At 39.8% G+C, this 26,536-nt stretch overlaps 1 protein-coding gene across 1 annotated transcript in view; it reads left to right on the plus strand.

Moving 5' to 3' along the window:
• LOC113407339 (hemicentin-1-like) overlaps nucleotides 1–26,536 on the plus strand; it is a 344,382-nt gene that overhangs the window by 266,440 nt on the left and 51,406 nt on the right. Inside the window, exons 55-75 of the mRNA XM_026655742.1 lie at nucleotides 1,395–1,556; nucleotides 3,522–3,635; nucleotides 3,769–3,971; nucleotides 4,245–4,326; nucleotides 4,429–4,560; nucleotides 4,837–4,986; nucleotides 5,941–6,100; nucleotides 7,141–7,265; nucleotides 8,370–8,553; nucleotides 8,743–8,840; nucleotides 9,316–9,594; nucleotides 10,321–10,517; nucleotides 14,356–14,437; nucleotides 16,949–17,085; nucleotides 20,481–20,622; nucleotides 21,696–21,840; nucleotides 22,328–22,455; nucleotides 23,036–23,192; nucleotides 24,648–24,769; nucleotides 24,946–25,110; nucleotides 25,300–25,407. Coding sequence (XP_026511527.1) covers nucleotides 1,395–1,556; nucleotides 3,522–3,635; nucleotides 3,769–3,971; nucleotides 4,245–4,326; nucleotides 4,429–4,560; nucleotides 4,837–4,986; nucleotides 5,941–6,100; nucleotides 7,141–7,265; nucleotides 8,370–8,553; nucleotides 8,743–8,840; nucleotides 9,316–9,594; nucleotides 10,321–10,517; nucleotides 14,356–14,437; nucleotides 16,949–17,085; nucleotides 20,481–20,622; nucleotides 21,696–21,840; nucleotides 22,328–22,455; nucleotides 23,036–23,192; nucleotides 24,648–24,769; nucleotides 24,946–25,110; nucleotides 25,300–25,407 — 3,072 coding nt within the window. The remainder of the gene's footprint in view (nucleotides 1–1,394; nucleotides 1,557–3,521; nucleotides 3,636–3,768; nucleotides 3,972–4,244; nucleotides 4,327–4,428; nucleotides 4,561–4,836; nucleotides 4,987–5,940; nucleotides 6,101–7,140; nucleotides 7,266–8,369; nucleotides 8,554–8,742; nucleotides 8,841–9,315; nucleotides 9,595–10,320; nucleotides 10,518–14,355; nucleotides 14,438–16,948; nucleotides 17,086–20,480; nucleotides 20,623–21,695; nucleotides 21,841–22,327; nucleotides 22,456–23,035; nucleotides 23,193–24,647; nucleotides 24,770–24,945; nucleotides 25,111–25,299; nucleotides 25,408–26,536) is intronic.

Genomic DNA, 26,536 nt, shown 5'->3' on the forward strand with positions numbered 1-26,536 from the left:
GGGGGGGGGGGGGGGGGGGGGCGCAAGGTGGAAGTTTCGCCTAGGGCGCGAAACATCCTTGCACCCGCCCTGGACGTGATCCAAAGGTAGCTGAAGTCAATGGCAGACTTTCCATTGGGATCACATCCCAAGACTGCTGTTGGAACTTTAACAGAGTATTTCTGGACTTTCTGATGTTCAGGTTTTGTTTTTAAACTACAGTGTTCTTCTGCTATCCTGATTTTCAAACATTTGTTTGTAAACCTGATCTCTGAACTTCAAGACTTTCAAATTTCTGTGGATAACGACAATGTACACATGGTGTACATGGAATTCTCCACTTACACTAGTGGTAGAATTTTATACTCATGTTGAACAAATGTATTGATCACACAGGACCAGCATATTTAAATTTTAAAACTATAAGCCAGATTCACTAGTTGACTCTGGTTGCTGTATGCCTCTTCGTGCCACAAAACAGCCATAAACCTGACTTAATGACCACTGCTTTGTGTCACTGAAATGACACAAAACAGCTGGAGAGTAATTGGAGGATATGACCCGGAACATTTGATCACATCCTTTTGTCATGATCTAAGACCAGGAATCTGTCGTCCCCGCAATGGCTATACCACCCAAAAGAAAGCCAGTAACTGTCTCCTGCATTTCTTTCAGAGTCGTTGGTATCAGCTCTGCAGAAGAAACATGGAATCCTGAATTCAGATCTCAATGAGAGGAATATATTTACAAATATTTTGTTTTAAAGTGAAAATGCAGAGTAGGACCAAATTTTGAACTATTTTGTTTTTAGATTAATTTGTGTTTGGGAAGCCCCTCCACACACATAGCAATATCTTAAACTGCACAGCTGACCAGTTATAAATCATGTCTGGACATGAAAGGAGGGAAAAAACCCTATTCTGAAGGAATCTTTTTGGGGTTTCTCAGTAATGAAAATATTGCAGAAAAAAACAGGAATAAAAATACAAAATCAGCAAAAAGATGTATAGTCCTCTTGTTCACCCTGACAAGGTAATCTCCAATTTAGTTATTACAGAGCAAATGTCCTGAGAAATTATTTGCTTTAAAATTCCTGAATCTGGAATTACTCACTCCCCCTTTCAGCACAGGCTAGGTCATCCCTGCCATGTCCCCATACAGGGAAGAAACTGTGGGTGCATTGGTTAGGCTTTAGGGAATTGTAGAAAAGGGGATGAGAGCAGGATTGGCTTTAATCACAGTATTTCCAGATACTTGCAGAATGCTGAGGATCAGTGCATGGGATGTGAGAGATGTTTTTAACTCAGACATTTGGCAGCACTCAGCAACTCAGCTTTGTTTTAGTAATTGAGGGTCTTTGGGAGTATTGTTTGCTGACAATGCGGTATGTTCTATTACTGTATTTCTTTCTGCAGTTCCTCCGAGTGTTGTAGGTACTAATTTTGAGAATTTGACTGTGGTGGTGAATAATTTCATCTCCTTGACCTGTGAGGTCACTGGCTTCCCTCCTCCTGATCTCAGCTGGCTCAAGAATGGAAAACCTATCAGCTTGAATACTAATACTCTCATTGTGCCTGGTGAGGAATCGCTGCTGTTTCTGTAAACTCTGGGGTCTCATCCTTTCCTTTTATGTAGATAAATATGACAGCAAAATGGCGCCAACTTTACTCCGGGTGTAGCTCCATTAAGTGGAGTTATACAAGTAATAAATCTGGCCTCTTATGGTTAAATATCTAAAAAATATTTTAGAATCTCTTTTGCTTTTGAATGGGGTCACTATTAAAAGGAACAATCAGGTTGGAAGGATTGGAACAAACAACCGTTTGTGTTGGTGTGGATCAGACTGTTGGACAGCTCATATAGCACAGACTGTTTCAAAGGAACGATGATTGATTGAGACAGTCACTTTATCAACTAAGGATCCAATCCAAATCCCATTTGTCTAGACGGCAAAAAAACAACCACCCTATCACTGACTTCAATGGGAATTACCCCTCAACTCAACCCTTAAGAACCTTGCTAATTCCCAGGTGGAATTCAATATTTCCTAAGGGTTTCTAGGACAAAGGTACTGCAGGGACCTTAGACAATAAGGGCTGGGAGCATCTATCAGGGAGTAAGTGGAGTAGGAATTGTTACAGTTCCAGGGTAACTACACCTGTAACTACATCTGTGGTCCACCAAGGGCACCCGCTTTACACTTCTGGCTCCCACTTGTCAGCTCTCTTGGGAAGAGATCCATGTCTCACTCCCTCCTGACTGGGGAGTTTAAGGCTGCACAGCTCCTTGCCTTATGCTGTGATATCCCCAGCAAGCCAGACTGCTTAAAAGGACAGCACCTCTCTGAGGGCTATGACCAGTGTATTGCCTGCAGCTATAAGTTACCAAACAACTTCTTTAAGCAAGCACACTTTTTCTTAAATTAAAAGTATTACAGAGAAAAATATTAAAACAATAAAATACTCTGCATGCATGCTAAAAAGCTTATGGGAGGTTACCCTCAACTCCAGCTTAGGGCTCTGGTGGTTACAAGTTCATCTGTCTTTGATCTGGAACCCAAACCAAGGTTGGGCAGGTCAGCTATCTCTTTATACAACTTGGACCTTTGATCTTGATCTTCTGTAACTGGTAACCAGCAGACAATGACCCTTTCCTCAGAGGTAGCTTCAAAAGATTGTGTTTTTGCATAACTGGAGTTGGAGTTTTCCCTAGCCAAAAGTCCATACATGTCTGGCATATTTTCAGTATAGTCTCCTGAACTCCCAGGTCTCACATCTGTCACATTTTCCCCCTCGAGAGCTTACATGCAATCCTGGCCCACAATAATACATAACCTTAATATAGTAAGGGTTTTCAAGGATATTACAGGAAGTTGCCCTATTTGTCACAGGAATCATGTCAGGAAACCACCCTGATCTACACCCAACCCTCCACTTCTGATGCTGAAAACTAGAGATCCTAATACAACCCAATTCCTGCTATGGGTTCCGATTTGACATGCTGGAGATGGATTGGCTGGGGTGGACGTTTGTAGGTGTATGGGAAATAACTGACATGGAACTTACTTACTGGCAGCTGGGATGCAGGCCTGTGGCCTACAGGCAGATATCTGGACAGAACTAGTCCACAAATGGGGGAAGTCATGTGAGAGCAGTAAAGTAAGGAGGGGCTTGTCGGGGAGCTAAGTGGAAAGGCCATGATTGTGTTAGGAGGGAGGAAGTAGCTGCGAAGGAAAAGAGGGTGAAGTATTAATGGGTCAAATTCTCTGGTGAAAGCTCCATTGACTTCAGTGGTGTTTCACCCATTTACACCAGCCAAGAATTTCACCCAAAAATTGTAATTCACTAAGGACATTTCTCTAAGGGTTAGGCAGCGCTAGTCAGCAAGAGCAGTGCTGCTCTTTAGAATCATATGCTAATCTAATGCCTAAATTGCAGTTCGTAGAAAATATTATTGCAAAATTTCATTTCAGATTAATACAATAACTACAGAATAAATCTAGAAGTTATTTTAGCTCACCTTCTCTCTTTGGATCACTTTAGGTGGTCGGACTCTGCAAATTCCTCGAGCCAGACTCTCAGATGGTGGTGAATACATTTGTATAGCCAGAAACCAAGCTGGAGAAAGCAAGAAAAAGAGTTTCCTTACTGTTTATGGTTTGTTTTTCACTATCATATTAAATAATATTTATTACTATGAAATGAGGACATCTTCCATATTTCCTTAGGTTGATTTTTTCTCCTCCTCACAGAACAAGGAAGAAAATAATTCTTTTAACTTTTTCTCCAGTCCCCCCGAATATTAAAGACCACAGTGGAGCATCTCTTGCAGTGGTGACTGTGAGAGTGGGAATCCCAGTGACCTTAGAGTGTGAGTCCAATGCAGTCCCACCACCTGTTATCACATGGTACAAGAATGGACGCATGATCACGGAGTCTGCAAACATAGAGATCCTAGCAGATGGACAAATGCTACAAATCAAGAGTGCTGAGGTATACTAAATTAGTCTAATGCACACCTTGTCACTGTTGTTGACCAGTTATTTTTGCTCTTTATATGTCTGACCCAATGACCATTGAAGTCAGTGGGAGTCTTTCTTTTAAATTCAATGGGCTTTGAATCAAGTTCTGATTACAAATGGCAGAGCCTTTTTTAAGTCTAACTATAGCAGAGCCCATGACCACTAGTGGATTCTAGTGTTAAAAGGTCTGTTGTTATCTTCAGGAAAATTGACCCAGTACATAAAAATTCTTTTTCCATTTTAGGTGTCTAACACTGGCCAGTATGTGTGTAAAGCCATAAACATTGCAGGGCGAGATGATAAAAATTTCCATCTTAATGTTTATGGTGAGCATATACCACGTTATCTACAGTAGAATTGAACCAAAGTCAGTTTACTAAGGAATTTGGTAACTAAGGTATTTATGCAGCTGCTGTTCTATTTAATAGTTCCACCAAGTATAGAAGGCCCTGAACAAGACTGGATCAACGAAACGATCAGTAATCCTGTCACCTTTGCATGTGACGCTACTGGAATTCCTCCACCAACACTAATATGGCTAAAGAATGGGAAGCATATAGGTAATGTTTTTCCTTCCTGGTTTCACTCTCCTTTCCCCCCCCCTCCATTTTCTTTCCTATAATAGATCATAGTGTGTCTTTCCTGTGGTGTTTTTAGGGTCTATTCTTTTGTTTCTCCTCCCTCTCTCCCCATATTAACTACTCCTTATATGAACTAGAGTGTGATGAAATCTTTTTAAATTTTTGATACATTTATGAATTTTTTTCACAAAATGCGTTTGCTGTTTCTGACTAGTTCTAATACTAATCAACTCTTTCTTATCTGTGTGTTATCAGAAAACTCTGACTCACTTGAAATACATATTTTGTCTGGAGGAAGCAAGCTGCAGATTTCCCGCTCTCAGATTTCAGATAGTGGAAACTACACTTGCATAGCCTCAAATGTAGAAGGAAAAGCGCAGAAGAGTTACATCCTTTCCATTCAAGGTACAGTATGTGTGTGCACTAAACAGAATCATACTTACTGGCCACTTACACTGGCATAAAACTGGTGTTAAGTCCACTGAAGACAATGAAGATGATTTAGCTATATAAAACTGGTATAACGGAGCGGAGAATCAGTACCATTATTTCTATCAGGCAACCAATAGCAAAAAATAAGGATAACAAAACCTTGCTACAATGTTATTCAGAAATTGGTATGCAAAAGAATATTCTCTACATCTAATTATTCTGCAGTTTGAAAATAATAGGTTTATTTGCTATATTGCACTGTTTCCATATGATCGTTGCTGATCACAGCAACTGGCTCCATCACGCTGGAAACTAATGCCACACGAATCTCAGTGTGAGTAGAACATTGTGGAGCCCGAAAGGGTTTTAGGAGCAATGGTATGCTATGGCTCTTTTGCTAGGTGATGTTTGATGCCAAAAGGAGGTTATAAAGGAAAACTGTGACACATCATCTTTATGAAAAAAAAAATCAGTGGAGTAATGGAATAATGGTTAGGACTGAGTAATGTGTCACTACGTCACCAGGGACGCTAAGCATTTGAACATGTGCTTAACTTTCAGTGTGTGAGTAATCCTGTGGACTTCATTGGAGCTACTCACATGTTCAGAGTTAAATATGTGCTTAAGTGTTTGCTGCATCAGGGTATCCAATAGATTTTATTTGCATAGCTATAATAGATGCTAAAGGTAGCATTATCTATTATTATCAATCTGCTGAACATGAACAGGTTACTGTACACACTGGAAGGATTATCAAATGGTTAAAGTTGATTTTTCTAGTCACCTTTGTAAACATCCCATCAGGAGGAATATACACATACCCTGTTAATTTGATCTAATGGGAGAAACTCCATTGAAATAATGGAGTTACTCCTGGTTTACCCCCATTTAACTAACTGATTAGAATTTCACCCCCTCTCCCAAAAGTTCCTCCAAATATTGTTGGATCTGAAATGCCAAGTGAAGTCAGTGTCCTCCTTGGGGAAAGTATCCAGCTCGTCTGCAATGCCAAAGGAATTCCCAGACCTGCTATTCAGTGGCTTAAAGATGGAAACCCAGTTACCAGCAATGAATCACAAAGAATAAGGCGAGTAAAAATAAAACCCTGTGTTCTCTCAGTCTGAAACCTCCTCAAGGCATAGGCAGAAGAATTATAAAACTATGAGCCTGAATAACCTAACTTTAGTAAGTGACATTCATCTTTTCTGTCCTTAATTTCTATAATTCTAGGATATTTTGTTAATTATGTAGATTTGTTGCTCATCTGTTTTGTTTTACATAATATATCTAGCTAACCAAATAGTGTTACAGATGTTGTTTACCCTCTCTTCTGCCTACTTCAGAATAAGTAGCTATACACAAGGTAGATCTAGTACATACATGATTTGTGAGACAACGTACCAGACCCTTAGGACAAGCTGTTTGGTGTTGATACAGCTCAGGGTGTAGGGGGCACAAATGTTGCTTGTAAGCCATCTTTATGTCTTTGCAATTGTGGGGATACCAGGTCCACTCCAGAGGCACAACTTAGAGTACCCCCAATGGCCTATACAACTAGATACACAAATCTGGGAAAGTGACATGATATCTTACTCAAAGTTTTTATTTTTATTTTTACATTTTTTTTAAAAAAAATTTATTTTGATTTAGTTGGTGTTGGTCCTGCTTTGAGCAGGGGGTTGGACTAGATGACCTCCTGAGACCTCTTCCAACCCTAATCTTCTATGATTCTGTGTTTTAAGTATTTCAGAGATTGGCACATAATATCCCTAAGTTTCTTATTTAAATAGTTGTTCCTATCAGATGAGGTTTAAGGGAGCTGTATGTAAAAATACTCTGAGAATGATGGACACATTTTGACTGCAATTGGATGGAACTGGATCTAAATGGAAGCTAAAATAGCTCAGTCCTTAAACCAGAATTTTATGAAATAGATTCATAAAAATAGATTTAAAAACAAATTTCTCTGGGAGCCAAAATTTTGAATAGAGTAATAGATTTATAACTGAATTTCCATAGAAAGTGTGTGGGGAAGTAATTTGATTGAAATGTACATACTAGCTGTTTATTTACTTTTTCTTATGACCTGGCAAACAAACTCATTGTATTCTACGACCTTTTTTATAGAGTGACTCCAGATGGCAGCGCCTTAAACATTTTCAGAGTGCTCACATCTGATGTGGGAAAATACACTTGTGTGGCTACTAATCCTGCAGGAGAAGAAGATCGAATTTTCAACTTGAATGTTTATGGTGAGTTTTTAAAAAATGTGACAGACTGAAGTCTGACCTATTATCCTGACTTTGTTACCACTCACATGATAGGGCCAAGAAGTGACTGCCTAGGTAATCTTATGTATCTATATTCATGTGTAGTTTGTTGATGTAGATATCATATTGTGTTCTATATAACATACTGCAGAGGATCAAAATGATTGAAACCATTGATGAGTAATAAATTTTGGGATAAACAGAAGTCAATTCCTATGGTATATTCCATAACAAAACAAACCCACCCAAAATGACTTTTTTTTTTTTTTTTTTTTTGGTGGAGGAGGACACCATATGGGCCTAATTCAACACTTCATTACTCAAGTTTTACACATCTTAGCTCTGTTGATCTCAGTCAAATTATGCCCTCTTAAAATTAGAGTAATGCAGAAGTGAAGCAGGTTTTAAACTTTGTTTTACTCAGGATTTAAATTAATCCAAACAATAATCTGAAATAATTTTGTACCAGATCCTCCTGATTTAATGTCACAACTGAGGACAGTAAGACTAATCATCCTCTGCCTCGCACAGTGTGTAGCCATTTACACTGTAAAAATGGGTGTCAGGGCTACCAGTTGTGTGAGTGAACAGAGAGTTCTGCTTTTGGGAGTATTTTACGCTCATTTGGCACAGGAGTGAATGACTACCCCAGGAGCAGGACTGGGAAGAATCAGGCCCATTTGTATGGGTAGCGTCAACAAGTATGCTCCTTCATAATGAATAAAAACCTCTTAGTGGGAAAATATGGCACCATGTACCTGTGTGATCAATTGTGCTGAAGTCCACAAGCAATTTCTGTTAATCTAATCTAAGTAAATATTACTATGTGCACTTGATTTTTAAATATGTAAATATATATGTCAGTTAGCTGTGGCCCACAATTAGTAGGTCTATTGGTTGTCAAGTTTGGACACTCTGTTCTTGCTGAATCCTGTGGGAATGTTTTGTGTGAGATTCTTTTTTTGGTTAGAATAGCAATGCCTGTAACATCTTGCAGTTCAGGACAAGGTGAGCTACGATTAGAACAGGAATAATTTTGAACAGCCAATTTTAACACCTCTCTTATTCACCTGTTATGTAATTTAGTTCCACCAGCAATAGCTAATAATAAAGATGAAGCAGAGAAGCTAATTGCCCTACAGGATGCCTCCATAAACATTGAATGTACTGCTGTTGGCACCCCACCACCACAAATAAACTGGCTTAAGAATGGGCTTCCTCTCTCTATCTCATCCCAGATCAGGTTGTTGTCAGCTGGACAGATTCTCAGGTGAGTTTTCAGTTATCTAAAGTATCTGAGCTAAATTCTGCCCTCAGTTAACCCTAATGCATCTCTGCTGAGATTGGTGTAGGCCAGGGTAGAATTTGGCCCTCTGCAATCATACTCTGTTATATGTCTGGAGCAATGCATTCCATATGGTAGCCGTGGATGAGATAACTGCAGCTGTGTTCTTTACAGAATTGTGAGAGCTCAGGTGTCTGATGTTGGTGTGTACACTTGTGTAGCATCTAACAGAGCTGGAGTGGACAATAAACACTATAATCTTCAAGTTTATGGTAAGTTTCTTTGTGATATTAAGTGAAAAAAGTTGCATTTTGTAGTTAATTTTTTAAGTGTAACAGCAGGAGGGTAGAAATCTTCCCGATTGAAACTCTCTGCATAATTGAGAACATTGAGATTTTGCCTCTCAGAGGACAAATGCTATTTATTTTCTTACCAACACAAGATTGAAGACTTTACTAAGTAGATATGTGGCAAATGCTTTATATGGAAACTTTAAATTTTGCTAACATTTTTGTAAGGTAAGAGGAGTTGAACCTTAAAACCCTCTTTACTTTTTTTGGCTCAGATAACATGTTGTAGACTTTTCTCCTTTGATTAAATGTGGTGCATTATTTCTACTTGAATTGTAACACACACACCACAAGTGTAAGAAACCTAGAAAATTTAATTGCTTAACAGGGCATTTATTTTATATTAAGAATTAGTGTGTGAGTGTATTCCATAATTATCATATCTGTTTCTCTGCAGTACCACCAACCATGGACAATGCAGGAGAAACAGAGGAAGTGACTACAGTAAAAGGCAATCCAACTTCTATGATGTGCTTTACTGATGGCACCCCCACCCCCAATATGGTATGGCTTAAAAATGGACAACCCCTAAGCCTTGGAACCCATCTGACTATAAGTAATCAAGGAATGGTCCTTCACATTTCAACGACAGAGACTGATGACACAGGCAGATTCACCTGTATAGCATCCAATGAAGCGGGGGAAGTCAGCAAGTACTTTACCCTAAAAGTGTTGGGTAAGTGTTAATTTTACATTCAGACAAGATGAAAAATATGCCTAAAATAGAAACAATAATTTAAAAGTCTTTAGAAATTTAGAACATTTTCAGGAAGTGGGTTGGACTAGATGACCTCTTGAGGTCCCTTCCAACCCTGATATTCTATGATTCTATGAAGTAGTGCTCATGAGATAGCAGAATTAAAGGGATGGAATTTACCTTTGAGTGGACATGGTGAAAATTTGAATATTGGTATTTGAGATTTACAGGTAACAGCAACATGCTAAATATAAATCAGCATATTGATGTACAGAATAATTTGCTTTAACCAGGTAACTTCGGTGTAACAGAAATTAAATTCAACGGACTAGATCATCAGCTGGTGTAAACTGGCATAGCTTGACGATGTTATACCTATTTCATTTACATGAAGATCTAATACAAATTCTCTTTTACTGTATAGTGTATTCCTCCCAAGGATATCAAAACATTTTACACATACTAATCTAGTCTCACAACAGCCATGTAACAGAGAAAAATATGATTATATTTCGCTTATGTTGCTAACCTGAGGCAAAGAGAACTCATGTGAGTTGATCTATGTCACACAGGGCGTCGGTGACCTGAGCAGGAATAAAACACATCAATCTGGAATCTACTACTCTAACCATTTGATTGCCCATCATGTTTTATAAATCTGAATTTTTGTTAGTAAAGAACATGAATTGTCTTTCCTTGCTGCAGAACCTCCTCATATCAATGGATCTGATCAACCAGAAGAGATATCTGTGGTTGTTAACCACCTACTGGAGCTTTTTTGTATGCCTATTGGCATCCCAGTCCCCAAAATCACATGGATGAAGGATGGGCGTCCACTCCCACAAAATGACAATGTTCATGTCCTGAGAGGAGGAGAGGTCCTTCGAATAGCCAGTGCTCAGGTGACTGACACATGTAAATTAAGTTTGGCTTTGCAAACCCTGGACTGGCTTGCAGAGCTAGGCTCATCACCAGTTTCATGGTACACTATGTCTAGTCTGATTTCAGGCTGGTTTGTACTCTGCACAGCTCAGTTGTGCCTCCACTGCCACTACCAATGCTACCATAGCCAGGGCCGGCTCTGGCTTTTTGGCCGCCCCAAGCAAAAAAAAAAACCTGCGGCGTGGCCGGAGCCAGGGTGCAGGGGGACTCCCTGCGCTGCAGATGTACCCCGGCTAGCGGAGGGAGCAGGGGGGAGAGAGAAAGAAGGGGGGCGGCCAGGGCTTCAGCGGGGCGCTGCCACGCGGCCCCACCGCCTGCCGGGAGGGCTCTGCGCTGCTCTGGTTGGCTGGGAGGGAAGGATGCGGGCTGCCCTGCCGGGCTTGCTGCAGGGCGCTCCCGTCTTCCGCGCCGCCGCCACCTACAGGGCGGCTGGAGCGGAACACCACCACAAAAAAAAAAAAAGTGGCCGTGCCGCCCTAGAATTGGGCAGAATGCCGCCTCCTACAAGCTGCCGCCCCAAGCACCAGCTTGCTCGGCTGGTGCCTGGAGCCAGCCCTGATCATAGCTACACTGCTATTTATCCTTTAGCTTGATGAGAGCTAGCATGAGTAAGTGTACACAAACAGGGAACTAATACCCCTCGTTCATAGACATAACTGTAGTCTTTAAACTATAACTCGGCATAATGCTAAGAGACGCTATACCATCCCTCTATTGGTGTAAAGCCAAGGTCCTGACAACTTGTGGTCATTAATGAACCTGCAACGCTTTTCCGTGGAGTAGGAGAGTTAATCAGTTTGACTGGCCAAATTCTAAACTGGGTAATGACGTTCTGCCTACGCAAAATCCCCCCTGCAGTTGCAGCTGGACAAGATATTTTTCACTTTCTGCCTCATTGTTTTGAACCCTGACCCAGCTGCAGGTGCATTGATACCATAGTTGACACTGTGATTTGGCACTTCCCTCTCCTTGCCCAAGCTACTCTCAAATGCATTCCAGAATCCTTTGAACTGCCTTCAGTGGAGCTTCCTGAGACAGCAGGGCAGACAGCACAGGGGACTCTGATGTGTATCTTCCCCTTCTGTCTTAATTTCTGTATCTACCCTGCTACCTCTCTGTTTTTCTCCTCTTTTCCCTCCCTTTTGGCTCTTCTGTCTATTTTTTTGTTTTTCTTCTATTGTCTGTGATCCCTTCCCCCTTGTTTTACACATGGATGGACCACAGAGGCAAGCTAACTAGGATTTACAACCATTTGTATAGGTTTCAGAGTAGCAGCCGTGTTAGTCTGTATCCGCAAAAAGAACAGGAGTACTTGTGGCACCTTAGAGACTAACAAATTTATTAGAGCATAAGCTTTCGATGGGCTACAGCCCACTTCTTCAGATGCATATAGAGTGAAACATATATTGAGGAGATATATATACACACATACAGAGAGCATGAACAGGTGGGAGTTGTCTTACCAACTCTGAGAGGCCAATTAAGTAAGAGAAAAAAACTTTTGAAGTGATAATCAAGATAGCTCAGTACAGACAGTTTGGTAAGAAGTGTGAGAATACTTACAAGGGGAGATAGATTCAATGTTTGTAATGGCTCAGCCATTCCCAGTCCTTATTCAATCCTGAGTTGATTGTGTCTAGTTTGCATATCAATTCCAGCTCAGCAGTCTCTCGTTGGAGTCTGTTTTTGAAGTTTTTCTGTTGTAAGATAGCCACCCGCAGGTCTGTCATTGAATGGCCAGACAGGATAAAGCGTTCTCCCACTGGTTTTTGAGTATTATGATTCCTGCTGAAGTGAAAAAACAGATTGACAGAGCCAGACGAGTACCCAGAAGTCACCTCCTACACGACAGGCCCAACAAAGAAAATAACAGAACACCACTAGCTGTCACCTTCAGCCCCCAACTAAAACCTCTCCAGCGCATCATCAGAGATCTACAACTTATCCTGAAAGATGATCCTTTACTCTCACAGATCTTGGGAGACAGACCTGTCCTCGCTTACAGACAACCCCCCAACCTAAAGCAAATACTCACCAGCAACCACACATCACTGAACAAAAACACTGACCCAGGAACCTATCCTTGTAACAAAGCCCGATGCCGACTCTGTCCACATATCTATTCAAGTGACATCATCATAGGGCCTAAGCACATCAGCCATACCATCAGGGGCTCGTTCACCTGCACATCTACCAATGTGATATATGCCATCATGTGCCAGCAATGCCCCTCTGCCATGTACATTGGCCAAACCGGACAGTCTCTACGCAAAAGAATTAATGGACACAAATCTGACATCAGGAATCATAATACTCAAAAACCCGTGGGAGAACACTTTAACCTGTCTGGCCATTCAATGACAGACCTGCGGGTGGCTATCTTAAAACAGAAAAACTTCAAAAACAGACTCCAACGAGAGACTGCTGAGCTGGAATTGATATGCAAACTAGACACAATCAACTCAGGATTGAATAAGGACTGGGAAAGGCTGAGCCATTACAAACATTGAATCTATCTCCCCTTGTAAGTATTCTCACACTTCTTATCAAACTGTCTGTACTGAGCTATCTTGATTATCACTTCAAAAGTTTTTTTCTCTTACTTAATTGGCCTCTCAGAGTTGGTAAGACAACTCCCACCTGTTCATGCTCTCTGTATGTGTGAATATATATCTCCTCAATATATGTTTCACTCTATATGCATCTGAAGAAGTGGGCTGTAGCCCACGAAAGCTTATGCTCTAATAAATTTGTTAGTCTCTAAGGTGCCACAAGTACTCCTGTTCTTTTTAACCATTTGTATAGGAACTAGGAAAGGAAGTGGTCTGAGAAACTAATAAAGACCATACAAGAAAAAATTCCGATCTACTCAGACAATTTAAACTGAGACTTAAAAAAATCCCTAAAAAACTGAAACCACATACCCTAATTACTATGAAGACAGCTGGACTTCAACTTTGTAGTTATCATGCAGTATCATGGGAAGAGTTGGACAAAGACAGATCCAGACTAATATTTTGTTGTTGCTCATATGATAAACCCCTTGCTCCCTCCACCCCCAAGACTTTACACAGAACGATTTATGAGGCACAGAAGATAATAAAGATGTTAGTAAATATTTGAGAATGCAAATAATTCTCGGGGGCAGAAAGATACATTTTACAAGAATACCTATGTAAAGGCCAGATTGTGAGAGGTAATTGCATGGCTGTGCAAGAGCAGAGAGAGGGGAGAGCCAAAAAGCTTGTAGGCAGGCAAAGGACCTCTTCATAATAGCAGTCTGTGTGCTCCCGTGCTCTGGAGAGCATAGGCACTGTTAGTGCTACCTTCTCTCAGGGAGCAAGATGCCAAGAAAGGTTTGGGGAGGAGGCAGAGTCCCATTTCCTCCCCTTCGTCCCATGCTGGCCCATTGTGTGGGCTGATGCATTCGGAGAACAATCTATTCCATCCTAATGGATTGTTCATTGCAGAGAGCCGCACCAGAAGAGAATGTATCTGCTCGAAGCACATTAGCCCTGGTGCTTTTTTTCTGGGATGCTGCAGCTGCACACCACCTCTACAAAGGATTGTGGCCTGATGGCCACAATCTACCCCAAATAAAATAAACAAGCTTTCAAATATTTCTGGTTGCTTACTCTCCCAGGAATTGCTTGTCTATTTTCTTCTGTTTCCCTTGTGTTTTTTAACCGATATCTGCTAATCAAAGACAACTGCGAACATCACTACTTCTTTTGCTGTTTTAATTGAATTGGTCCCATATTCTGAAGTTTCTATTAAAGTTATTTGGGTGTCCTTTAGGTGGAAGACACAGGAAGATATACGTGTTTGGCATCTAGTCCTGCAGGAGATGACGATAAAGAATATCTAGTAAGAGTGCATGGTAAGCTTGATCTGGAAACAGTTAAAGCATTCTTTAATACTATAAGCCGAATACTGAATTATCTACTGCTTTTAAAAGCTAGAAAAAGTTATCCAGTGAATAATGCCTGACAAAGAAAAAACTCTTTGAGTACCATTTTCAGTGATCTTACCAGGTTTTGGACTGCATCTGTCATCTCCTTTCTAGAACAGAAGATCCAAGGACTAGGTCCTAAGTAAGGACCTCTGTAACAAAGCAGATCTTTTTTAGAGGAAGTGGAGTTGGTAGTACTCTTTAAGGTTATTTAGTTATTAGTCCTTCCCTTTTACAAATTAACTACACTTAAATTAAAAAAGGAAAAGGATAAACAAATGAAAGGAAACATTGAGATTACAAATTTAGTAGACAGATGTAATTGATGCACTATACTTAGACTTCTATAAGGCATTTGACTTGGTACAACATAACATTTTGATTAGGAGACTAAAATGATACAAAATCAACATAGCACATTAAATGGATTAAGAAATGGCTAACTGATAGGTGCCAAAATGTGATTGTAAATGGGGAATCATTGAGTGGATGTGCTTCTAGGATGGTACTTCAGGGATCAGTTCTTCATCCTACACTATTTAACATTTTGAACAATGACCTGGAAGAAAACAAGAAATCATCACTGATCAAGTTTGCAAAAGATACAAAGATTCGGGAATAGTAAATAATGAAGAGGACAGGTCACTGATACAGAGCAAACTGGATTGCTTGGTGAGCTGGGTGCAAGCAAACAAGATGTGTTTCAGTACTGTGACATGTAAAGTCACACATCTAGGAACAAAAAATGAAGGCCATACTTACAGGATGGGGGACTCTATCTTGGAAAAGACTTGGGGATCATGTTGGATAATCAGCTGAATATGAGCTCCCAGTGTGACACTTTGGCCAAAGGGCTAACTAAGGTGAATCTTCAGTGGAGTAAAAAGGTTATATTATGTCTCTTTTTTCCACTGGTGTGACCACTCCTGGAATATTGTGTCCAGTTCTGATGTTCACACTTCAAGAAGTATTCTGGAAAAACTGAAGAGGCTTCAGAAAAGAGCCATGAGAATGATTAGAGGATGGGAAAATCTGTTTTATAGCGAAAGACTCAAGGAGTTCAAGCTATTTAGCTTATCCAAAAGAAGGTTAAGGGGTGAATTGATCCCAGTCTATAAGTACCTATATGTGGAACAAATATTTGATAATGGGCTCTTCAATCTTGCAAACAGAAGTATAACACAATCCAATGGCTGGATGTTGTAGCTAGATAAATTCAGACTGGAAATTAGGAGTCCATTTTTAACGGTGAGGATTATTAACCACTGGCACAATTTACCAATGGTTGTGGTGGATTCTCCATCACTGGTAATTTCTAAATCACAACAGGATGTTTTTTCTAGAAGATACGTTCTAGGAATAATTTTGAGGATTTTCTATGACCCATGTTATACAGGATGTCAAACTAGATGACCACAATGGTCCCTTCTGACCTTGGAATCTATAAATCTGTATACTGAGCGTCAGGAAAACAGAAGTGACAATACACCTCCTCAGAAAGAGGATATTAAATCAGGTGTAGTTACTTAATGTTTGTATATAATGTAGCTATTCAGAACATGACACAATTATGATGGAACTTGCAAACTTAGTTATTTAAAATAAAACACAAGCAATTATAATGGAAATCAGAGTAACAAAGAAAGTTAGAGGAATTAATGTCCTTTGGCCTTTTTCAATAAGACTGAGAAGGAATAAAGAGGACAGGATGTGTGTGTGTGTGTGTGTGTGTGTGTGTGTGTGTGTGTGTGTGTACACACCCACACATTTACAATATACATTTCATATTATATAAAAAAATAAAAGAAATGGTAGCTGAATCAGTATGTCAGCTCCTCTAGATCTAGAATAGACCTTAGATCTTGTCAATCTAGTCTCTGAAGAATAAGACACTGCAAAATAATTTCCTCTCTGCCCTAGGGAGAAAACTCAGTGTTAAATGACTATATGGTAGCAGAAGTAAATTCACAAAAGATGTCTCACAGATGAGTGAGCCTTTTGCTTCTTGCAGACTTGCACAATTCCTACATGAATTCTTCCTACAGTGCAGAAGTTTTATCAAATCAAGGTTTTGCTTATCCAGTGAATGACTGTTGATGAAGAGGGTTATGGAGCTTGAGGTATCCTGACTTCATCTGGCTAAGTGCTGGTTTCTTCACAGAGAATGGACTTTCAACTGATTTCCATCAGTTAGTGGTTTGTGATGTGCGGTTTTAGGAAATGGGTTATACCTAGTCAAATGAGGGTGATATATTTTGCAGATAAAAGCCAGACCTGATATTGGCAATGAAAAGCAAAAGCAGTTAATTGTACTGCTGCTCTGCTGGTATATCACAAAACCTTATTTGAGAATTACACACTGGGATTCTATCCATAGAAATGTTTTAATTAAAGTTCATATTTGTCATGCTTTTCTTATTCTCAATTTTTTTTTAACAGTTCCCCCTAACATTGCTGGCACCAGTGGGCCTCAGGATCTCACTGTGCTGCAGAACAGACAAGTTATATTGGAGTGCAAGTCAGATGCAGTGCCACCTCCTACGATCACCTGGCTTAAAGATGGAGAACGTTTACAGGTACATTGGCTATGTTATTTTCACAAATTTGTCGCATTTTTGCATTCTGCACAAAGGGCATGAACTTAAATTTCTGATTCTACTCACTTGCTCCTTCAGCACAGTTGAGTTGTGGTCCCTTGAGGTCAAGAGAAGGTTGTTGAGTAGCCCTGGTCCAAATACAACTTCACTTAACAAGTACATGAAGACAGTGACCACATGAACTGGCCATCCCGCTGTGATTTGTTCTCTTTTCCTTTAGGGGGATCCCTTGCTCCTCCTGGATCCTTTGAGCAATCCTAGAAGCCTTCGGTATACTCCTGAATGGCTTCCCAGGAAAGGTAGCTGAGAAAGATTACACTATACATTTAACTTTGAGTATATTATGAATCTTCATATTCTAGTAACATTTAGAAAGGAAAGAAATTTCTTTAAATTGAAGAGAAATAAGTAGCTTACTTTAATCTCTGTTAATCATCACAATTTTGCACCAAATGCACCTATTGACTCAGAATTTAATGCAGTGGCAGTGAGGCATCACATCCTTATTGGTTAAGTCAAAGGAGGAAGAACAGAGTAGTTCAACTGGAGACTTTTCTATTGCTCATCATCCATTGTAGGGCCACATAGATTTTCAATCACATAGCCCTTCCCCAGTGGACTACTTGGCCTTGTCTAATGTCATGTTGGGTTTCCTGGAGACTGTGCTGAGCAAACTCAGGTTTTTGCTTTATATTGGCACTTTAATTGTTCAGAAAGAAAAAGGTAAATCCATGTGAACCATCGGTTTGTTAGACCCTTAACTTTGGTCCCTTTCCAGACTTCATCCATGACCTCTTGGTTCACTGTGATCCATTTAGGATGAGCACAGACATTCTTTGTCTGTGTGTGTCTCAAGTGTCCGTCCCCTTGTTGTCTTTCTCCCCCCCCCACCCCAATAACAGTGGATGATACTTATACATTAAGTTTGAGTTAGCTCAAAGAACTTGGGCCAGATAGCCATGCCAGTACTGACATGAGTGTTTTAACTGGCAAAGACATGACTGCACCAAAAAAGGTTCCAGTACAAATAGGCTGTTGCCAGTTCCAGCTTCACTTGTCCAGTTCCAATAAAAGGAAGAAATATTTGGAAATAGAGAGTGCTCATGGGATTCACAGTGTGTTCCACTGTCCTCTGTGTGTGTAAGAAGGGTTCTTTTATTCTCTTTAGAGAGAAATAAATTCCTATCCATAAGACTCTTATCTAATGTATATTTAAAGAACAAAATAATATTGGATGCTAAATGAGTACTGGATTATGCCTTTGAGGGATAGTCTAGAGACAGGAAGGGCACCACTTCAACAGTAGCTCCTGCAGTCACTATATCTGAGATAAGCACAATTCCTTTGGGTGCTATGCCTTCGTGGTACATGGTTGACCACTTAGGTCACCTGGTATTATTTCTACTTCTTACGTGGATGACAAGCTTTTATAAACAGGAGGCTGGAAAGGGATTGGAAGAAGGCAGCATGAATGCTTCTGACATGTACCTTCCTGGAAAACATATTTGCAAAAGTATTCACAATGAGGAGAGGGTAGTTTTTGGAAAATACCGATTTTTGGATGGTAGTACTTCAGCATTATTTTAATTGAAAATCATCATTGTTTTTAGTTATACCCTCTTATGAGCTTTTAATTGAAACTTCATTCCCTACTAGTTTTGTCTTCTTCCATTGGGAAAACTTCAATCTTCTCTCCTGTTCTGTCTCTAATAGCCAAATCTTAAATCTTGTGTTTGTTTAATGGTATGTTTGTGCACCATTATCATCTCTGACAGCAGAACAAAAGGTGTATCTGACATTACTATACTTCTAGGAATGGTTTGACTGCGATATTTGGGTTCACAAGGAATGTAGGATCAGGCCCTAAGAGTATTAACTAATAGATACATTAGAGAGGCTTGATTCAAAGCCCATTGAAGTCCGTGGGAGTCTTTTCATTGTCTTAATTGGGCTTTGGATCAGGCCCTAACAGAGCAGTGGATTTTGTTTTTTAAAGATAGGACCCAGTGGAGTTTTCATTATCATGAGGATTATAATTAAAGTACGGTTTGGGAACTAAACTATAATTTTCTTGCCTTTGTTTTGTCATATATTATATGCTTCTAAGGTCAGAGCAATTGTGCTGAAATATGTAAGAGGAGTAAATACAAATATACAAAAAATACCAGTTATTACAAATATGAGGCATTTTAAGTAGCCTCTGCCCAAGGGCTTGGCAATGGGAGGTGGCTTATTTCACTTCTAGGGCCCCAGTGCTGCAATCTGTTCTGCATGGGTGGACCCCTTTGACTATGGGAGGCCCTATTGACTTCAGTGGGATTCTGTACTAACCTGGTGTCCACCTGCAGAGAAGGAGTTGCAGAATTGGAGGCCTAAAGGTTCAGAAACCATAAGAGAAGTTAAACAACACCAAATTTAGTATTAAAAGAACCCGTCATGATTTTTAAACTAGTTTCAGGATGGTGTGGGCCCTTGGATGGTTTGAACACTTGGAGTTGGCAGTACTATAGTACACCAGTACAAATCTTGTCCAGACTGGTAGTGACCAAAAGCAATTCACATCTAATGGCTGTTTTTGCACAATCTGTTCACAGTGCAGTGCCAAACAGACAGGGATCCGTCCACCTCTGGCATCCTTGCAGGCAGTCTCACTGTAGAGGCTAATCTGTTGCATAATGGAAATGATTCCTTTAAGTCAAGGCTGTGGCACATTGAAAGAGCAGTGTGGGAAAGCTTTTATTTGTTCTACCAGTGATATGCCTGGGTGTGGATAAAGAATGCACTTCAATTTTGTGCCATCAAACTGCCATCTTACATGAAAACCAAAAAAACATTTATAATTAATTGTTTTGGTCACAAATTCTAATCCCTAGTTCAGGCAAAATTCCTGAGTAATGAATTCATGATTGAGTCTATAAATTGCCATCAATATTTTAAAACTCAACTAAATTTTCTAAGAGATGTAACAGAGCCTTATTTATTGTTGCATGCAGTGCTGAGGAAGCTGTGTCAGTCCCAGGATATTAGAGAGACAATGTGAGGCAATATTATCTTTTATTGGATCAACTTTTGTTGGTACAAGAGACAAGTTTCTGAGTTTACACACAGCTTTTCTTCAGGTCTAGGAAACTGCTCCAAAGCTTGTCTCTCTCACCAACAGAAGTTGGTTCAATAAAAGATGTTACCCCATCCCCCTTGTCTCCCTTGTTTATCCTTGTAACTTCACCAAGGCAAATGAAGTTAAGCCATCAATGAATTTGACCCATTATGTTCTTATGGCCACCCTATCAAACCTCCTATTACTTTGTAACATGAATTTTCAGTACAGTGGAAAACCATGGTAAAATTAGTTCTACTTGTTGAACTTTCCTTAGGCAACTCCTCGAGTCCGCATCCTATCCAGTGGCCGATATCTGCAGATCAATAATGCTGACCTAGGTGATACAGCAAGCTATACCTGTGTGGCAAGTAACATAGCAGGAAAAACTACCAGAGAGTTTGTGCTGACTGTAAACGGTAAAGAATATGGATTAATTCTTAACTATTATAATCTTTGCACAGTATGTCTGAGAGCTGGAAAAGGTGGAATATGTTTACTGGACTCCTCACAACCAATAAGCAGAAGTACAGTAATTTTGTTAATATATCAATCCAAAAAATACTTTAAAGAATGTTTTAAGATAGCCCAGGGAACTTTCCTTCTGCCCCCATGTGTGTTTGTATTATAAAAGTCACATTAGGGCCCATATCCACAAAGGTATTCCACTGAAATCAGTGGCAGTTAGGAGCCTAATGCCATTGTAGGTCTAGGGTGAGGTGCTTTGAAGAGATGAGGCATTTGGTTTCCATTGAGCAGGGTGATGTCTGAATTGCTTCTATCGCATATTTTTCTGGTTGATGCATGGAACAAAATGAATGAACAGCTCTGAAGGGAGGCTAAGCATAGGACCTTCCTGGCCACACATAAATTTTCCATTAAGATTGTTAACAAGGCTCAGGGTGGGTTTTTCTCTTATTAAGACAGGGCAATACTACTACAAGACACTGCAGTCTGCAAAGGCACAGATATTAATTTTGAGGTACAGCTACTGGGGGAGGGCTAAGCCCTAATTTCAGTGTCTCATGCCAGAGTCAAAATCCTAGATTCAGTTCAAACAAATAGTTTGTGTGTAATAAAACATAGTCTGGGACAGATAGTCTCAATGTCCTACTTGATTTCCTGATTTTTAAAAGGTATCAAAGAATTTTAGAATTTTAGAAATGTAGGTCTGGAAGGGATCTCAAGAGGTCATCTTGTCCATTCCCCTGTGCTGGGACCATGCCATGTGCCAGCGCTAACAATTTAAGATCATTAGTAGATGGCATAGAAATCTATCATCTTTTTAATTTGTAAAAGATGAGAAGTTTTTCTTTAATTTTCCATTACAGTATACTAGCTTTCATGTATTGTATCAAATTTAAAGAAGCTTGTTGGTACACTCATGGGGGCACAATTCTTTTGTCATAGCAGACATTCCCATGGGTCTAATTTAAAACAGTTCAGAATACAGCTCTCTCTCTAATATCATGTGGAATTCTTTCTTATACAGTTGCTCCCACAATCAAAGGTGGTCCTCAGACAGTTGTTGTGAATATAAATAAGTCTGTTGTTCTGGAGTGTGTTGCAGAAGGAGTGCCAACCCCAAGAATTACATGGAGAAAGGATGGGGCTATTTTTGCTGGAAACAATGCCAGGTAGCATCTAATAATAGCATTCTGTAGAAACTTTTTAACAATGTATTTGTAATAGAAGACTTGGAGTGAAATCTCTTGGGATTTTATTTGCATTAATTTTACATTCACAAACTCAGTATTAATGTTAGTATTCATTCATTCATTCAGTGTGTATTCATTCATCACTTGGATTTTCTCAGTTTAAATGAGTGATAATAAAAATCTCTTTCATAACATATACAAAGCTGATATATTTCCATTTGAAAGTCATTGTAGGAGTCAGTTTTCAAAATTACTTTGAAAGGGGTGTAGCAGATGTGCTGAAAGACAGACTCAAGGCAGAATGAGTGTAATATGTTCAAAAAGAAAAATTATATATGGCTAAATTAAGGTGCTACATGTTTTGCCTACCTTTGTGCCCCCTGTGTTCTTCTGTTTCTCTTTCCTCACAACTTAGCCACAGTTCCTGCCATGAAAAATTAAATTAATGCCTATAACTTTGTTTTAGATATTCAGTGTTAGAGGATGGTTCCCTGTACATTCACACAGCACACGTTACCGACACTGGACGATATTTGTGTATGGCAACCAATGTAGCTGGTACTGAACGCAAGCGAATTGATCTACAGGTCCAGGGTAAATATTTCTTTTTCAGATAAACACAAATGTTCTACAAAAACTGGACACATTGGATTTCTTGATTGTTGCTGAATCTTGAAATCTATCTTTATTAGTAATGGACTGGAACTGCAGAAAAGCAACTCAGAGCCTGCTTTTCAAGTACTCAGGCTTTGGGCTATTTGGATCTGGGACACTGGTTCAGGCCATTATAGAGAAAGGGGTCAATGAAAGTCAGATCCATGCACAGAATATAGATGTCCCCAAAATTCAGGATTATTCACATCTGGGATTTTGTTTAAGGCTTCTCTCTAGGGTTTTTTTTTTTTTTTTTTACAGGATTGTAAGCCCTTAGAAATTCTCTGTGTTATGAACACTGCCTAAATATTTGTGAACAGAAAAAACAGTTGTTCTTTGTTAACTGGTGTGTGTACATCAACAGGATATACACAGAACTGAGAGACATTCCCGAGTGCATTTTTTTGGCAAATTTATAAATGTCAGATGATCCATGCTACAGAAAAGGATAGTTTCAAATAGTTCAACTTGAAAAAATATACATTCTCTTAAAATTACCTGGGCTTCATATGTTCTTTAGTTCCTCCATCTATCGCTCCTGGACCCACCAATATTACAGTTACTGTAAATGTCCAAACCACCCTGCCCTGTGACACCACTGGAATCCCCAGGCCAGCAATAAGTTGGAAGAAGAATGGGCATCTCCTTAATGTTGATCAGAATCAGAATACATACAGGTGAGAAATGCTCTAATCTTTGTTGTGGGCTAAATTAATCTCTGGTGCAAATCTATTCTGAGATTGATTTGGCCTATTTTAATTTAATTTAAAATTTGCTTTTAAATAAATAGACAAACTTCATTGCATGACTGTTAATAGTAGTCTGAACTGGTTTACTGGTGAACTGGTTTAAATAAAACATTGCCTGCCACCTGATGTACACATGTTTAGTAATAAAGTTCTACTCTTTGCCTTGTATTTTAACAATGTGTGTCTATTTGCATTTGACTTAATGTTTTTTATTCACCTCTGAGATCCACTGAAGAGGTCAAAATAATGTAAGATATGCTCTTTTCATGGTATTTATGTTCCTGGTTGGTGGAAACACTGAGAAAACCAGAGAGAAACACTCAAGACATCCCATTTGTATATGGGCCCTGTAGACCCTGGAAACATTTAGATTTTGCCAGAGTGAGGTACTAACTTTTGCTAAGAGCAAACTATTGCAGCTCAGAACAGCAATAATTAGTTCTCAGTTTGCAGCTGTTTGGCCAGATGGGCCACAATGATGCACAAAGAATGGCCACGGGTGAGAAAAATTTCTGAGGATCCCCTGGAATGGTATGGGGTTTGCTCCCCGGCTGAAAGAGTGGTGGGTTCCTCCTTCAAACCCTGTGGCTTTATTACTGTGGAACCCCAGTGTCTCATATCTCTACCCTCCACCAAAGCCAGGCTGCGAGGGATTCTCTCTGGCCAGGGCTGACCTACAGGAAAGGGATGGTGGGGGAGACACTTTGCTTTCTTTTGGCCCTGACCCCACCAAACATTGGCTCCCCATAGTGACCCAGATTCCACTCCCACAGAGAGCTCTTAATGGGATCCTGGGAATGGGTTTGGGGCCCCAGAGTTGACTCCCATTCCATGCCAGAGCAGCGAGATCCCCATGTAAAGAGCTCCATCTCTGTGTGCTCTTGTTTTACATGGTAGGTAGGAAATCTTTCCTGACCTTTATAGTGCTCAGCTTACACTCTGAAATGTGAGAATTGACTTCTTACCTAACTTCCATTAAATATTTACAATTGCCATTTGCAAGTAATTAATGTTACCATTAATGTTACTGTAATAACATTGTGGCTCTGTACCATTGTCTTCTATTGTCAAGTATCAAAGGGGTAGCCGTGTTAGTCTAGATCTGTAAAAGCAGCAAAGAGTCCTGTGGCACCGTATAGATTAACAGACGTATAGGAGCATGAGCTTTCGTGGGTGTATACCCACTTCTTCGGATGCATGTAGTGGAAATTTCCAGGGGCAGGTATAAATATGCAAGCAAGAGTGAGTAAGGCTAGAGATAACGAGGTTAGTTCAATCAGGGAGGATGAGGCCCTCTTCTAGCAGTTGAGGTGTGAACACCAAGGGAGGAGAAACGTGCTGAGTGAAGAGATGTTTCAATATCTTTTAATTGCTTTATTTCAGGCTTTTGTCTTCAGGTTCACTACTAATCATTTCTCCCACTGTGGATGACACTGCAGTCTATGTGTGCACTGTGTCAAATGATGCAGGAGAGGATCAAAGAACAATTGATTTCATTGTACAAGGTAAAGCAGACATTGTAAATGTCTTCGGGACAATCCTTTATTTAAATGAGAACTGTAATTTTGATGCTTATTCTATTGAGCTTTTACTCTTGTTAAGAAAGAGGACATTGCTATATGCAAACCTCTATTTGACATGAGAATGGTCGATAATCCTAACACAGTTCTCCTTGCTTTAGTGCCCCCATCCATAGCAGATGAAACTGCAGATCTTCTGGTAACAAAACTGTCTCCAGCAGTAATTTCCTGCACTGCTTCAGGTGTTCCTGTCCCCTCAATCCACTGGACCAAAAATGGGATACGACTTCTTCCCAGAGGAGATGGCTACAGGATTCTGTCTTCAGGTATTATGCATGATTTGAGTAGATGCAGAAAATGCTAGAAGAAGGTGCATTACTATTTTCATTGTAAATATTTTAGAATAAAAATCTAGGGTTCTTAAACGGTATTATGGTTTCTCTGTTTTCTTTGAACGTAAGATAGTATAATATACTACAATACTGTATAATGAATTCTCTTTTTTTCTACCCTAGGAATGATTGAAATAACTGCTGCACAGTTAGACCATGCAGGAAGGTATACATGTGTGGTCCGGAATGCTGCTGGCACTGCACACAGACATGTTACTCTTCATGTTCAGGGTGAGGTGGGAACTTGAATAGAAACATGTTTTATAAACAGCTTTAGTTGGTTTTGAAAAGAAAATGTTAGAATAATAATACAGAATAATGGTGGGACCACATTGTGCCAGTCTTACTCATGTTTAGTAGTATCTTACTCATGTGAGTAGTTTCATAGATATACTGGCTACTCGTGGAGTAAGATACCATTCAACATAAGTAAGCATGTGAAAATTTGGCCTTGTATAAATATATTTGTATCTGGTGGAAGCTACAAAGCATGGGCTCTTTTAATTTAGATTGATTCAGCACTCGGAACACAATGTAGAAAGCAATCATGCATTGATGAAGGCATGAACTAAATGATCTGATAGCTTTTCCCAACTCTAATGCCTAGGATATTATGATCTGGCCACAGGTATGACCTGCTTTGATTTTTTCTGTTAGGGCTTTTTCTGCTTTGTTCTTTTGCTTAATTAAAGTAAATTCATTAGGTGAACTAAATACGCAGGGCTAAATTCTATAATCCATATGCTGAGTAGTTCCATATTATGCAAGAGTAGTCCTACTGGGCTCATCAAAAGGATAATAGAATCCAGGCTTCAATAGTTAAATGTTCTTAGCCTCTCACATTGTACAATTTGTCTTCGTTTTATTTTCCAGCCATAAAAATATTACAACTTCTTCAATATACACTGTGTGTATTCCACACGTAAGTATGCAAGTGTACCTGGAGCTGAGTCTGGAATTTTTTTTTACAAGCAGTATCCGTTGGCCCACACATGCGCCCTAGCTCTTCTTGAGCGCCAAACTGAGGGCATAAAAGGTGGGGTAGGTCAACGCCTGTCCAGTTCCTTCTTAGCACTACCTGGTCTGAGTTGGAATCTTGGGCATTCTCAGCTCCTTTCTACTGCATCATTGCTCTAAAGATATTGTATATTTAGTTTTTAGCAGTTTTGTAGTTTTTATAGTGTAGCCTAACATAGGTTTTCCCTCTTCTGTTCCCCACACGGAATCCCCCCCCCCCCCCAAGAAGTCTGGGATTGTGCCCAGTGTCCTGGGGTACAAAAACTGTGTTTCCTGCCCTCTCCTTTTCTGTGAGCGACAAACATCAATTCTGCCTCTATTGCCTGGGTGAGGCTCACATCTC

The sequence above is a fragment of the Terrapene carolina genome, unplaced genomic scaffold, assembly GCF_002925995.2.
Source record: "Terrapene carolina triunguis isolate 2854851 unplaced genomic scaffold, T_m_triunguis-2.0 Scaffold211, whole genome shotgun sequence".
NCBI lineage: Eukaryota > Metazoa > Chordata > Testudines > Emydidae > Terrapene > Terrapene triunguis.